Consider the following 13,571-nt stretch of genomic DNA (forward strand, 5'->3'; position numbering starts at 1 on the left):
CTATGCTTCTTTCACATCCTTCCCACTGCTGTGTTCCATCCCAAACAGGGACAATTTTTTACAAAGCTTTTGCTCATCAACATCCCCAGCTCTGGCTGCATAAAACTTATTGGAGAAGCCTTTATGCCAGCTGTGTAACATTGAATGCACATCCTCTTTTGCCATGATTGTTAGGCTGCTTTGATACATATATTCATGCCAGGGCATCCCTTATTCCTAAAATTTGATTATTTTCACAGGTAACTTTTTGTGGTTTGATTTGTTTCTAGTTTAGCATGTGCTCCCACCTCATGTACTGTACCCAGTTCAAGAAAATACAGTTTATGCTTTAAAAATTCTTCAAAGATTAGGAGCTGGACATGATGTCAGGTGCTTATTAAGTATGCTGAACCTGACTCTTGCTCTAGATAATCTTTTTAGGACATGAAAAAAATTTTGCTTTCCCTCACTACTCTGCTATTTACCATGTAAATGTCACTTCCATTAGGTGAGCTGCTGCTGAACTTCCAGCCTAAGAAGTAATAGTCTGCTAATAAACAGAACAAGATTCTAGTATTTTAGTCAGCAGAGCTGGAGTGATCTTACTTGAATTCCTGGTTGCTGCTAGCATGGCCCCGAGGGGGGGCACTGGGGAAACGTGAGCTCTGCATGGATTGGACATGGGGCATTGTCTGCTGGGCACAGACAAGTGCTCAAGAAACTGAAGCAGGAATGCCAAATTGCTGGAAACATCTGAGCTGTGAACCTTTCAAAAATGGTACATTGGCTGTCTCTTCAGAGTGAGATATCTATCTTAGGTATGATACTTTTCTACCTGATTTGAAATTTCTGTTTAGAGCGAGAGAGATTTACAAGGCAAAGCATGCCTTAAACTATGTCATTTTCCCTGCCCTAGAGGCTAAAATGGGCTTAGATAAGATGGTTGTCCATGCCAGCATCTTGTGTATTGTTACAATGTAATTTTTCTTAGTTTTTTTGAAGGGGGTAAGAAGCTACATAGATTTCATACTGAAACTCACAGATTTCTGCAGCATGATTGTCATTTTACCTCCATTCATTCTCAGCTGGCAGAGCTGCTGCCTGATCCCTTCTCCAGTCTGAAGCAGACATAGAACATGGAAGAAGGTACTGTGAAACAGAAGTTTCAGGATGGAAAGCAGGATATTACACGGAGGAGTATCAGCTTTCACAATGGGAGTTGTTCTTTCTGCTCTGTAACTCCACAGTGGCAGCTTCTACAATTCAGTCCTTCACTGCACTGAGCCTGCACCCCACACACCCTTCCCACCAGACCAATATACTGATGGAAGGTGCTGTAGGGTTTTCCATAAACTAGGTGCACATTTAAAGTTAAAGAACTGAAATAATTGATGTAATCAAGTACTGCAGCAGCACCAGGAACGTCTCTGTCTCAGCATTACTAGGAATGTGTTTGTCTCAGTGTTAACTGCAGTAATTTTCTTCCCAATGTTCAGTGAGAGGCTCAGATTTGGATTTGTGCTGAACACAGGAAGGATAATATAGAGATGTTTCTGTTATTGCTCAGCAGAGCTTACACAGAGCCAAGGCCTCCTCTGCTTTTCACGTTGCCATGCTCATGAGAAGACTGGGAATGCATGGGAGGAAACACTGCTAGGACAGGTGACCTCAATCACCAAAGGGATATTCCAGACCTTATGGCATCATGCTCAGTATATAAAGTGGGGGGAAGAAGGATGGGGGATGTTTTGGGTGATGGTATTTGTCTTCCCAAGTACCCATTACACATGGTGAGGCTCTGCTCTCCTGGAGATGGCTGACCACCTGCCTACCCATGGTAAAAAGTGAATTAATCCCTTCTTTTGCTTTGCGTGGATGTGCAGCTTTTGCTTTCCCTATTAATGTCTTTATCTTAACCCACGAGTTTTCTAAATTTTATCCTTCCAGTTCTTTCCCTGATCCCACTGGTGAGGGATGGCTGCTCCTAGGGTGACGCCCCAGGAGTCTTCCCCGCAATGGACACTCCAGTACCTGCACGGGGGGCAGCTGAGCAAGGCCAGCCGCGTTTAGACGCCTGATGGTTTTAGAGACTCGGCTTGGGGACACTCGGCTGAGGTCCCAGTAACAAAACAGCAGTGACAAAACGTCAGGAGCGCCCTGTTCCCAACCATTGGAATTCCGAGCTCCGGCACCGCAGGGACACCTGGCCCGCCGCCCCCGCCTGCGCGACACCGCTGCGAAGGCGCGGCAGCCGCGGTTTGCGGCGCTGCCGTAAAGCGGCGCGGCCGGGCGCGCTCCCCGCGGGCGCCCTTGGCAGGGAGCGGCCATGAGCGGGAGCGGCGTGAGCCGGGGCCTGGAGCTGCTGCGCTCGCTGCCCAGGGTCAGCCTGGCCAACCTAAGGCCCAACCCCGGCGCCAAAAAGCGGGTGAGTGCCTGCGGCCAGCCGGCTGGCGGCAGGACTGTGCCCCGGCAGCGGGCGCGCCCCGTCCTTGTGTGGTTTGTCCCCGGGCTGTCAGAAGGAGATCGTCCTGGCACGGCCGGGAGAGCCGCATGGCCAGAGGAGGCTGAGGAGCGGATGGCACTGCTGTGTCTGTGTGTGTGTGTATTTGTGTGTCTCTGTGTGTGTATGTATCTGTGTGTGTGTGTATGTCTGTGTATGTATGTGTGTCTCTGTATTTGTGTGTGTGTGCTGGCCCGCCGCTTGCCCTTTGCGTGCCTTGTGGCCGATGCGTGCCCATCCCCGCAGAGCTGCCTGATGGGTGGTGCTGGCTGAACCTCAGGGCATTGCTGGGGCTGGAAGGGAACAGTGAAAGGCTTCGAGCTCCAGGTGTTTATGGGATGGAGTAATGTGTTTGGAAATGGAAGGGTAGAAGGCCTACAGAGAAAAGGAATGTGATGCCAGCTAACATTGCTGTTCTTATTTCTCGAAAACAAACCTGTGAGCTGTCTCCTTATAAAGTGGTAGAGAAATTACGAAAGAAACGAGGGAGAAGCTCTCGTAGTTTGGGGGGAGCATTAGTGAACAGGGAGATGAGGTTCAAAGGCTGAAACCATAGGAGCAGAGAAGGTAACAGCCAGCAGCACTATCCTGAAAGTGCTGAAGACTCCTGAATAGTATGGAATTCAAGTGCAGTTTTGTGCCGGACTCGACCATCCCTGCCACCAAAGGAAGCTGACTTGTCCCCAGATTGTGATGCCAGCCTAAAGCTGTGCTCTGCAAAAATCACATTAACAGCTTTTCTATTTTTCTATTTTTCCACTTAGAAAAGATCTATAACTTAATTTTTCCTCAAGAATCAGCATTTTCTCAATTGTTTATGTCTCTGAAACTGATGTTTTGTAGGTACTGGTCTCTGCAGTAGTGTTCTAAATGTACCATTGATTGTTTTGAAGGAGAAACGACGTGGCCGTGGAAGGTACGGCGGTCGGAAGTGTGGCCGAGGGCACAAAGGAGAAAGGCAAAGAGGGAATCGGCCCCGACTGGGCTTTGAGGGTGGCCAGACTCCATTTTACTTGGCCATACCAAAATATGGATTTAATGAGGGACATAGGTAAGTGTCTAAACATGTACTTGGAAATAAACATTGTTTGCATTTCTTGATCTTTCCCCTGAAACAAGAATTCAGGATGCCAATGCAGGGCCTAACTGAAAAAGTTCAGCTTCCCAAATTCCTCTCAGGTTGTTAGCTACTTTACCAGAAGAATCTCCCATTTCTTGTGAGATTATTATTTTAATTAATTATTTCCTGTTTTGCACATCTGCTTGTTTACTCGCTTCTCCTCACAATCCTTTACGTGTAACAGACTATCTTTCCTCTTCCAGCTGAGTTAATTTCTCCTCTGAAACTCCTTCATTCCTGCTTGTTTTTCTTTTTGCTTCATAACCCAGTGAGCTGAATGGGAACAGTCCCAGTGACTGGAGTGAGGATGCTGAACCATGGAAGTGTAATCCAAGCCTTGCTTTGTTGTGTCTCCTCACTTCATTCACCAGAAGCTCTGATCTGCTGCCAGCCAAACAATTCTGTTTCTCTTCATGGTTCTATCCTTTCAGCCCTCTGACACTGTGGTGTGTGTCTGTCTGTGCCATGCCTGTTACATCTAGGATCCTAACAAGCTCTTTAATACCAAAACTGCTGGATGAGGCATTAAATCACGTTTCACCATTGCTCTCCTTGGGCAATGTTTTGCCTTGTTTAATACTTCTGTCCTTTTTTCACATTGTAGCTGTTTGTGTCATGTCCTTATTCTACCTTTTTAATGTTTGAGGTTATTCTTCTGACATGTCTTTTCTCCAGTCACAGTTCTTCCCTGGAGAGGTAGTTGTCAGAGGTATTTCCAAATTTCCTTCACTTATATTGATAATTTAAAAAATTGATTAAAATTAATAAAATTTTTTTGAAAGCTGGGTTTATTTCATCAGATAGCATTTGTGTTACCTGGGCAGCAACCATTTGGTTCCGTTTTAATCTGGTCTTGCAAAATTCTGTGTCCATACAATTACAGGCAGTAATAATAAAAGCCTGCTACAGCAAGTAGACAGTTCAAGGATGAAAAGACTAATGTGTATCTGTGAATTGTGTGACTTGATTTAATGTTCCATTTCCTGATACCACTTCATCAAATAGCTGAGCACTTTTATATTTCCATTCTTAATGCATGCAGTAGAACTTACAGACTTGTCCCAGTTTAAGGGTTTCCTCTGAATGTTAATAGTTTTGAGATGTGACTCAAATTCTATTTCCAGGTACTATTATTTCCTCCTGTTTGCTAAATTATTACAAGAGTAAACAAGAAGAACTTTCAATAGCTGAAGGCAGAGAGTAAATCCACAGTCCTGCAAAGGAAATGCTGCAGAATGCAGACACTCAGCTTCTTATGGTAATAGTGGTCGAAAGTTCATGAATAACCAACAGCAAAAATCCAGCCTCCTGCAATGACAAGAAATTATTAGGATCTTGCTGTTTTTAACAGCATGTGACAGCATGTGAAAACAGAAAAAAGTACTCTGTAGTTTCAATGTTTGCAAAAATTCAGTGTCAGGCTTCTGTAAGTGTTCCTGTGGTAAGCACTGTAAGTGCGCTGGAGTGACACTTGGGGTGGAGGGAGCAGGCTGAACGATGTTTATCTTCACTTCACTCTTCCTTCTGCCCCCACTTCTTGAGCCCTTCTCTGTGAGGGGCTGTGTGACAGCACAAATTTGTGTTGCTTGTCCTTTGTACTGGCTTGCCAGTAACAGAGATCAGCTGCTTCCCAGTTTGTGAGCTGCCACCCAGAGCCTTCCAATAGCAGCCATCAAATGGATTGTAGGAGGAAGTTTTGGGTATCAGCACAAGTGGTGTGCATAGACAGGAATAGACTCTGGCTTTGGAAAACTGTGCTAGGGATTGGTTTGTACAGCAAAGTTATAACTTGAGAAAAAATAAAAGCAGGTTCTGCTGAAGGCATTGGCTGTTGGCAAGAGATTCCAGCTCCCTTTGGGGAATGTGGGTTAATGCATATTTCCTCAGTATTTCTCTTCCTTGATGGTGTTTTGAGGGAGATTCCTTTCAATACTTTCTGAGATGTTGGGTACAGTGGTATTGGATCAGAAAATCTTGTATGTAAGCTATGCATGAACAGAATTTTGCTGGTAGTCTTTGATATGTGTTTGTATGTTTGGTTTTTTGACTGTCTATCAGCGAAGCACCCAAGGTGGATTCACTTTGAAAGTGGTCATTATTTACAGTCTTGTTGGTTTGCCAAGAAGTGTTGACACTGTAAAGTGTTGACACAAAAAAAGACACTGTCTTAGTAGTTTTTGGGTTTAGGAGTAGATAAAAAGCTCATCTCAGTTGACCAGTTGCTATAAAAACTTCAGTTTGGTAAATTTCTCATTGTTTTTTTTTTGGGTTGTTTTTTTTTGTCTTTCTGTCCCCAGCCTCAGACGTCAGTACCAACCCCTGAGTCTTCAGAGGCTGCAGTACCTGATTGACTTGGGCAGAGTTGACCCCACGCAGCCGATTGACCTAACTCAGCTCACCAACGCCAGGGGTGTGACAGTGCAGCCTCTCAAGCGGGATTACGGTGTCCAGCTGGTGGAGGAGGTATGCAGACAGCACACTTGGTACTTCAGCCTTTCAGGTTGCCATTCCCATGGTTTGGAAGCATCTTTGATTCTCCAAGTTAGTTTGCTGTGGGACTTTTGGGGATCATAAATCCACTAGAGGGCACTGTGTGCCAGCAGAAAAGAAATCACTCTGGAGGATTTCTTCATACCCAGGGGACTGCAGAAATCAGAGTTAAGGAGGAACTCTGATTTCTGCAGTAACAAAAGGCTGAAGAAGTATTTTACAACAGAATACTGAAATGTACTGAAAAAAGTGTATGACTATTTTGGAAATGGAAAGGTTTTTGTATTCAGCCCAAGTGACTGAGAGCAACTTGGTTACTTAACTTTGTGCATGGAACAGACAATTCATAATATTTTTGCAGGATTTAATGTTCCTTATGAGTTTTCAGAGAAGAATAAATGTGTGTCTTAAAATACTCATTTTAATGTTACTGTAATATCTGTTGAAATTTACAGGGTGCTGATATTTTTGCAGCAAAAGTAAATATTGAAGTGCAGAGAGCATCTGAATTAGCAATTGCAGCCATAGAAAAAAATGGAGGCACAGTAACAACGTCATTCTATGACCCAAGGAGCTTGGGTAAGAACTTCTTTTCATTTGTGCCTTTTTTTTTTTTGGATGTGCAAAGATTAAATGATCCAAATCAAAGTTTCAAACACAGTTCTTAGTAGAAAATCATCAACTTCTAAGCTTCAAAACCAGTTACATGTATATTTATAGAATCATAGAATACTTTGGGTTGGGAGGGACCTTAAAGGTCATCTAGTTCTAGCCCCCAATGAGGAATGATAATGCATCCTCAATTTTGCTCTTTTTAACCATTCACCTGTTTAGCCCTTCCAGTGTTAGTAGTTTTATACCAATCAACCAGTTACGGAAATCTGAATAGCTTTGTAAATAGAGCAACTAAAAATACTCTTGCTGGATTTTTGTCTTCAGTTTCCCATGTTTAATAGCACTAAGAAAACTCAGGAAAAAATAGATTAAAAAAACACTGTGGATGTTTATATTTATAATTTAAAATACTTTTCTACTTAAAGTGAGGAAGTAAGTTACAGAAGCTCAGAATCATTCCAGTTAAAATGGCTATTGTTTTCAGAACACTTTCACTGAAGAATGAGGTTTTGCTTTGCTTGAGGCTGCATCCTGCCTAACATTCATTCATGCAGTTTTTATTGACAATAACGCAGCTTTCATGTGTGAATGAGGCTGAGAAGGGGAATAGACATTTTAAATGTGCAAAATATGTTACCCTGGAGTGATAAAAGTTCTGGGATTTTTTTGTTCCACAGAATAATAAAAATAATAAGGTTAAAAGGTTCTGGAATATAATTTCCCAAAATCAGTAAAATTTGAGGAAGATAAGATAATCCCACAAAGGACTGAATAGGTGCATGTGACTTTAATACTTTATTTAAAATACTCGTAGAAGCACTAAATTTGACATTAGTTGGTACACTGTGTAAATATCCATGCAAATGCATTGCTTCAAGCTGGGAAATAATAATTTAAATAAGTTCAGTTATGATTATCTTTCCCAAGCAGTACTTGGGAAATGTAAATGTGTTAGAAGTAGCAACTTGTCCAGACTGGAATTAAAACAGAGTTTTTTGTGTGTAAGGGAAACTTGCAAACCACTATCTCATTCTGAACAAGAATACTCTTGAGATTCAATTTTTTGCTTGGTCCTTTTTGATGTGAGTGTAGTAACTAATTTAGTACAGAATAAGAAGATGTAATTTAATGTCTTTAAATCTGTGTTATGAAGTGCAGTCCCTAATCTTCTCTCATGTTTGCCCACAGAAATTTTAATCAAGCCAGTGGTATTTTTCCTGCGTGGCAAACCTATCCCGAAGCGAATGCTCCCACCTGAAGACCTCGTCCGTTACTACACAGATCCCAGGAATCGGGGCTACCTGGCAGATCCATCCAAGGTTGCAGAAGCCAGGCTGGAACTTGCCAAGAAATATGGCTATGTCTTACCAGACATAACCAAGGATGAACTCTTTAAGATGTTAAGTGCACGCAAGGATCCTAGACAGATATTTTTTGGTCTTGCTCCAGGATGGATCGTAAACCTGGCAGACAAGAAAATTCTGAAACCAACTGATGAGAATCTGTTGAAATACTACAGCTCATGAATTCAGGACTGGACACAATTGCAGGTGTACAGGAAACATCTGGGTATGAAATAATGGGTAGAAGTGGTGTGTGTTTGTTTGTTTTTAAGACTCCTATTATACTAGAAAAAACTTTTTTTTTTCATGTAATCTTCTGGTGTAGCTCTCAACTTTTTTATTGTCATAATAGAGTGTATCAGAAGTCTTAACATTTGAAAACAATATGGAGTCTGACATAAAGCGTGGGTCTGGGCACTTTCTCTTCCAGTGGTTTGCCAGTTTGTTTTTTTTTTTTTCAGACAAAAGGTTTCGGTGTTGCATTTGTTTCAGAGGATAATTCCAAAGAGTCATTTGACCTAATAATTAGTTTATATTTCCCCCTCTCAGTTTAAAATCAGAAACATGACTCTACAAAACCAAAATTAGTTTTACAGTAGTATTGCATAAAATTTTTAGATAAAAGTTCTAGAAAATGTATCTTGAATAGCTCTAAGAGGTATTTTTGGTTGGGGAAAAGTAAAAAGAACCAGAAATAAAAAAGTACTAAAGATTAACCTCTTCCATTCCAGAGCTATATTTTGGATTTTGCCATTGCCATCAATATCACGAAAGCTTGAGAGATCTTGATTTTTCTTTGATGTCTTCATACGCAATTGAGACAGAGTGTGCAATTCCACATAACTTTCTATCTAAATTTGGGACTGGGGGGAAGATAGCTGTCTTAATTCAATGGCCTTTATTAGGAAGAATTTAAAACTTGTCCTGACACAAATGTAATCTTATTAATAAAAATGCATAGCAGAACCCAGAGTCAATGGATGACAGTAACAGCAGATTATGAAGGATAGGGATGTGATGGACGAAGTACGCAGTCTGAATTCAGTTTTCAGCTTGATCACAGATTGCATGTGTGACAGTGGACAAATTAATTTAAATGCTGTGAAAAGTTATGAGCAAATTGTGTTTATGGGAGACAGCATTTTAATCACACCAACTCGATTAAGTCTTGAAAAATATTTTTCAGCAAAGGTTTGTTTTATCAGTCTCTCCAGAATACTGCATTATTACTATGCAAGCGTATTGTAGGTTTTGTGTGGAAGCACTGGGCATTGTGTGGACTGGGCATTTGAGACAGCGAGCCAGACAGTATGAGAGGGGAGACCAAGATGATATATCAGAATGTGCTCGACCCCTTGGAAGTTAATGAGCTGCTTCATAATTATGTGGTTTAATGGAAGCTGAATTTGGCTTTGAAATAATTATAATTTGATTATAAGAATGCAGGAAACAGTTCAGGAGAACAGAACATGAGATGTCGTTTTGCTTTCCAATTTTGATGTGCCTTTGGAAATGCTACTTAGAGTTTCCTGTAGCTGCCAAACTATCCCATCTCGTAGGAAAAGTCGTCTGTGTGCTAGAATCACTTCTTTCTCCTGTGTAACATCTGTATTTTGCTGGTATATCTCAATGGGGGAGGATTTAAGAAAAAAATCTTCTTTTTCTTTCAGAAAATAAAATGAAGCGGATGAATTTTTGTTGGTGTTTGTCAACCAGCCTAGATTTTTCCTTCGCTCAACAACCTGCCTTATCAATTAATGTGACCCTGTGTAATCACAGAACAAAATAAAATAAGTCTTCTCATTCTCATTAAATAATCTGAAATCAAGAAATTAAGAATAAAAAGTCACTAAATTTTGACAATTTACTCTTCAACTTCTATTGTTCCTTGTTAATGTGTGTTAAATGCTATCAGTAATGGTCATTCCCCTGACCTGGGGTTTAACTATAGGTGAAACATAGCAAAACAACAGCAATATAAAATTGGACTATGAATAGCAGGAATTTTGTTTTAGTGGCATTAACATTCGTATTTTATAAGGTGTTGAACACTTTTTTGGCACGGTAGGAATAATACTGTGTGCCAAAAAAAGTACAGTTGGTGTTAACTTGAATGTGAAGTAAATAACTTTCTCACTTTAGATGTATCCTGTTCTGCATCCTGATGATTGTTGGTTTGGAACCTTAAATGACAAGGAATACTTTTTTATTATTCTTTTTTTTAACAAGTTTTTGTTATTACAATAACTTTACAATAACAATATTACTACTGCCTCTATTTGGGAAGGAGCTGGAGAGGGGGAAGAGTATTTATTGCCTTCCCTTATTTGTGCCATAATGTTTCTGTTTTTATGAATCAATTCACAATTGTATTTTGTGGAGGTGGTGGTACTCGACAGGAAAGCTACTTAACTGGAAGTGAAGAAGGAAGTTACTCATATTAGTGAAGACCAGAAGACAAAAGTGTTTATGTATCATTGTGTATTTTGGGGAGGAGAAGACGGGGGAAGGCAAGTTTGTTTCCATTTCTGCTCTTTGTATTAAAATGAACAAATTGCTCTCAGCAAGTTTTTTTCTGAATCAACTTCTTTGATACACACACGCATGCACACGCTGGTTTCTGTAGGTTTCTAAATGGTTTTCAGGTGAAAGGGTAACTTGGATAAAATGATAACAGTGAAAGAAAGAATGAAAACAGGAAACAGATGTCTGGTGACGTTGAGGGATTGGATAGCACTTATTCAGTGGACGATGTCTTAGTCAGAAGGCAGCTGTATCCTGGCTCTGATACTACAGCACTACAAATACCTTGGAGCCAAAACAGCCACGTTCCACAAAATCCGGTCATTCTACTTTATAAAGGTGATCTTTTATCATCTTTTAGTTGGAGAGGGCAAAAAAGGGCTATATGTTCCTTTATTTAAAATGTGCAGTGCTTGTCTTTTTTTCTCACTTCTGTTAACAGTAGCCAGTATTTTGTATCAGTTGTTTGCATTTTTTATTTACTAGTGTAAAAAGTCACAAAGCTATAGAGGATTTCCTGTTCATTTTATCTCATCAGGAACACAAGTCTCCTAGCAACCAAATACAGAATTATCAAAAGCACAAGTAAGTTATTGACAAGGTTTCTAATAAATCCATAATAAATAGTGTCCCAAAGGACTCTTGTTTATATGTCAGGCTTAATGGGGCAAGACTAAGCCAATGCTGGCATCTAAAGCCATTCTCATTACTTAGGTATATGGACCGTGTTTTCATGTTCATATGAAAAAGGATTGTCTTGGATATCCTGTTTTGACAGGGCTTTTTCATGTGCAACAAGGTGTGATACAGCACTCAATCTACTGTAGGTGGAAAAGTGTTATAGGGTAGCTGAGGAAAATTTGTGTCATAAAATGCTGAAAGCCATGTCAATTTTTATCAACTACATCATACTTCTGAATGACTACTTGATGAAACTGATTACAGATGTGAGACTGCAATCTAAATAAAGGTCTGTAAACATGTACATACCTTGTTGTTTCATCCTGTGATAATTAGAAATCTTGTGTTTCTTGGGAACAGATTCTATTGATTGCAGCCAGTCAATGCTATACTTACAGGTGGCTGACTGCCGACTCAAAGTGGATTAAAATATGTGTTTTCCTTTCTCTCACATGTATAACAGTGATAACCTGGCTTCATTATATTTCATATAAAATGTGTGTTTAACTGTCAAAAGTTGACTGTACAATCCACTGATTTCCAAAAAGGAATAATGTAAATCAGTGGCTGTTATCTGAATCTTCGCTGGCAGTGTGCCAGCATTGTTTTGACATAGAAGCATAATTGATGTTAGTCCTCCAGGAAGTCATATAAGAGGGATCAATTAGGAAGGTACCTTCTCATTACTGTTTAATTATTTTCTACTATTATTGCTATTTTCTATACTAAAACCTTAAAGGCTAATGCAAAACTAATTTTGCACTTCTTAACACAAGTTTTTCAAGCAATTTGAAATTGTTGCACAGGTCCCATATTTTAAATATTTAACTGTTATGTATATCTAAAACATGAAAGATGCTGTGTATATCCAAAATGTCCAGTTTAATATTCTATATGCAGCTGTATATTTTAAAATTTTCTGAAAATATAATCAGTCTGGAATAATTTTATGTAGCTCACAATCTGCATGGTTTAAGGTTATGGTTTTCTCTATGAACAGAGAGGTCCAAATGTGATAGGGTTCTTGCCCATTAGAGGAAAACTATGCACATTTTAAGCTCCTTTATCTGCCACCCAGGTGGCTCCTCTTGGTCTTTTGTAGCAGAAATATACAGCATTTTCTAAAGAAGGATGGTTTCTCAGTGGAAGCAAACTATCCTCAGATGTATTCTGTCTCCTGTGCTTGATATTCCCTCTGAAGCATCTGCATCTTCCCAAGGTCTCTCCTCACCTTTCCCGTTGGAGTGGTGGGAACTACAGGGCTCAATCATTCTCACAGTGTCATCCTGTCTGGCCCACTCTGGGTTTGAAAATCTGCTTGTTTTATGTGCCTCTGGAGCAGGAAAAGTGTTGATCATTCCTGCATCTGTTTATATGGGGGGGGTTGGGGGGGATTGGCTTGAGTTTCCTGGACTGGTGTTGCTTTTGTTGTTAAAAATGTCAACAGAAATGTTGTTTACTTGTTAACCTTGTAGATTCCAAGCCACATGCCAAGCAACTTGGAGGGCCCTTTGAGCAATGGATTTAGTCTTTATCAGTCAATGAACACTCATAGAATAGTGCCTGTGCACTTAAATCAGAATTGCACACACTAGATAGCAGTATGAAAGGATAGGCAATTTTGCATTCAATGGACAAATGCCCAAATCTGTCTCCTTGCACTTTTCTTCAGCCTCTGTAAGATTCATTCTGTCTCATGGTAACATTGTCCTATCTGGGCTTTAGTCTATAAATGTGGGCAGATTAGTCCTTATTTAGCCTGAAAATCTGCCATTTTTTCATTCCTTGGGCTAGTAATGAGAGCTAGAAGTTTGTGGACATAGAGTGGCCTATGAAAAATAAGTTGATATGTAAATTTATGGCAAAGTAGTTCTCTAGGGGTTTTTGTGAGGCTGGTGTTGTTTGCTCCCTGTGCAGAGTATCTTAAATTAAGAAAATAAATTCACTTGGTGTCTGGCAAGGAAAGATGCCTTTTTTAGTTGAATGTAGCTGTGGCTCAGTGCTGCAAAAATTGGCATCCAAGTTCCTTATGCAGTTATTATAGTGAGGTATTGTGTTAGTTTCAATATTAATGCAGGTCTAAATTTACATTAAATTCACATGTAAACAGTACTTCAAACTCCTCTCATAGGAGTCTTGCTGCTTTTGGAGTAATGTGATTGATGCAATCATTGTCTAGAGCCTAGAGAAAACCCATGTTCAGCTTGGAGCAGACATCTAAGCAGTTCAGTGACACTTTAGATTCCACTGACTGTGGCAGGAGTTGTAACATAGCACTCTTGTATGCACCCAAAACTTCAGCATCTGGAGCTGAATCCCA

At 40.3% G+C, this 13,571-nt stretch overlaps 1 protein-coding gene across 1 annotated transcript; it reads left to right on the plus strand.

The window, feature by feature from the left end:
* Nucleotides 1–1,758: 1,758 nt before the first annotated feature.
* MRPL15 (mitochondrial ribosomal protein L15) lies at nucleotides 1,759–8,273 on the plus strand. Its single transcript, XM_064706101.1, has 6 exons — nucleotides 1,759–1,816; nucleotides 1,927–2,404; nucleotides 3,373–3,530; nucleotides 5,897–6,062; nucleotides 6,545–6,668; nucleotides 7,893–8,273. The coding sequence occupies exons 2-6, from the start codon at nucleotides 2,306–2,308 to the stop codon at nucleotides 8,228–8,230; spliced, it is 885 nt and encodes a 294-aa protein (XP_064562171.1). The 5' UTR covers nucleotides 1,759–1,816; nucleotides 1,927–2,305; the 3' UTR covers nucleotides 8,231–8,273.
* The last annotated feature ends 5,298 nt before the right edge of the window (nucleotides 8,274–13,571 follow it).

The sequence above is a fragment of the Zonotrichia leucophrys genome, chromosome 2 (genome assembly GCF_028769735.1).
Source record: "Zonotrichia leucophrys gambelii isolate GWCS_2022_RI chromosome 2, RI_Zleu_2.0, whole genome shotgun sequence".
Taxonomy (NCBI): domain Eukaryota; kingdom Metazoa; phylum Chordata; class Aves; order Passeriformes; family Passerellidae; genus Zonotrichia; species Zonotrichia leucophrys.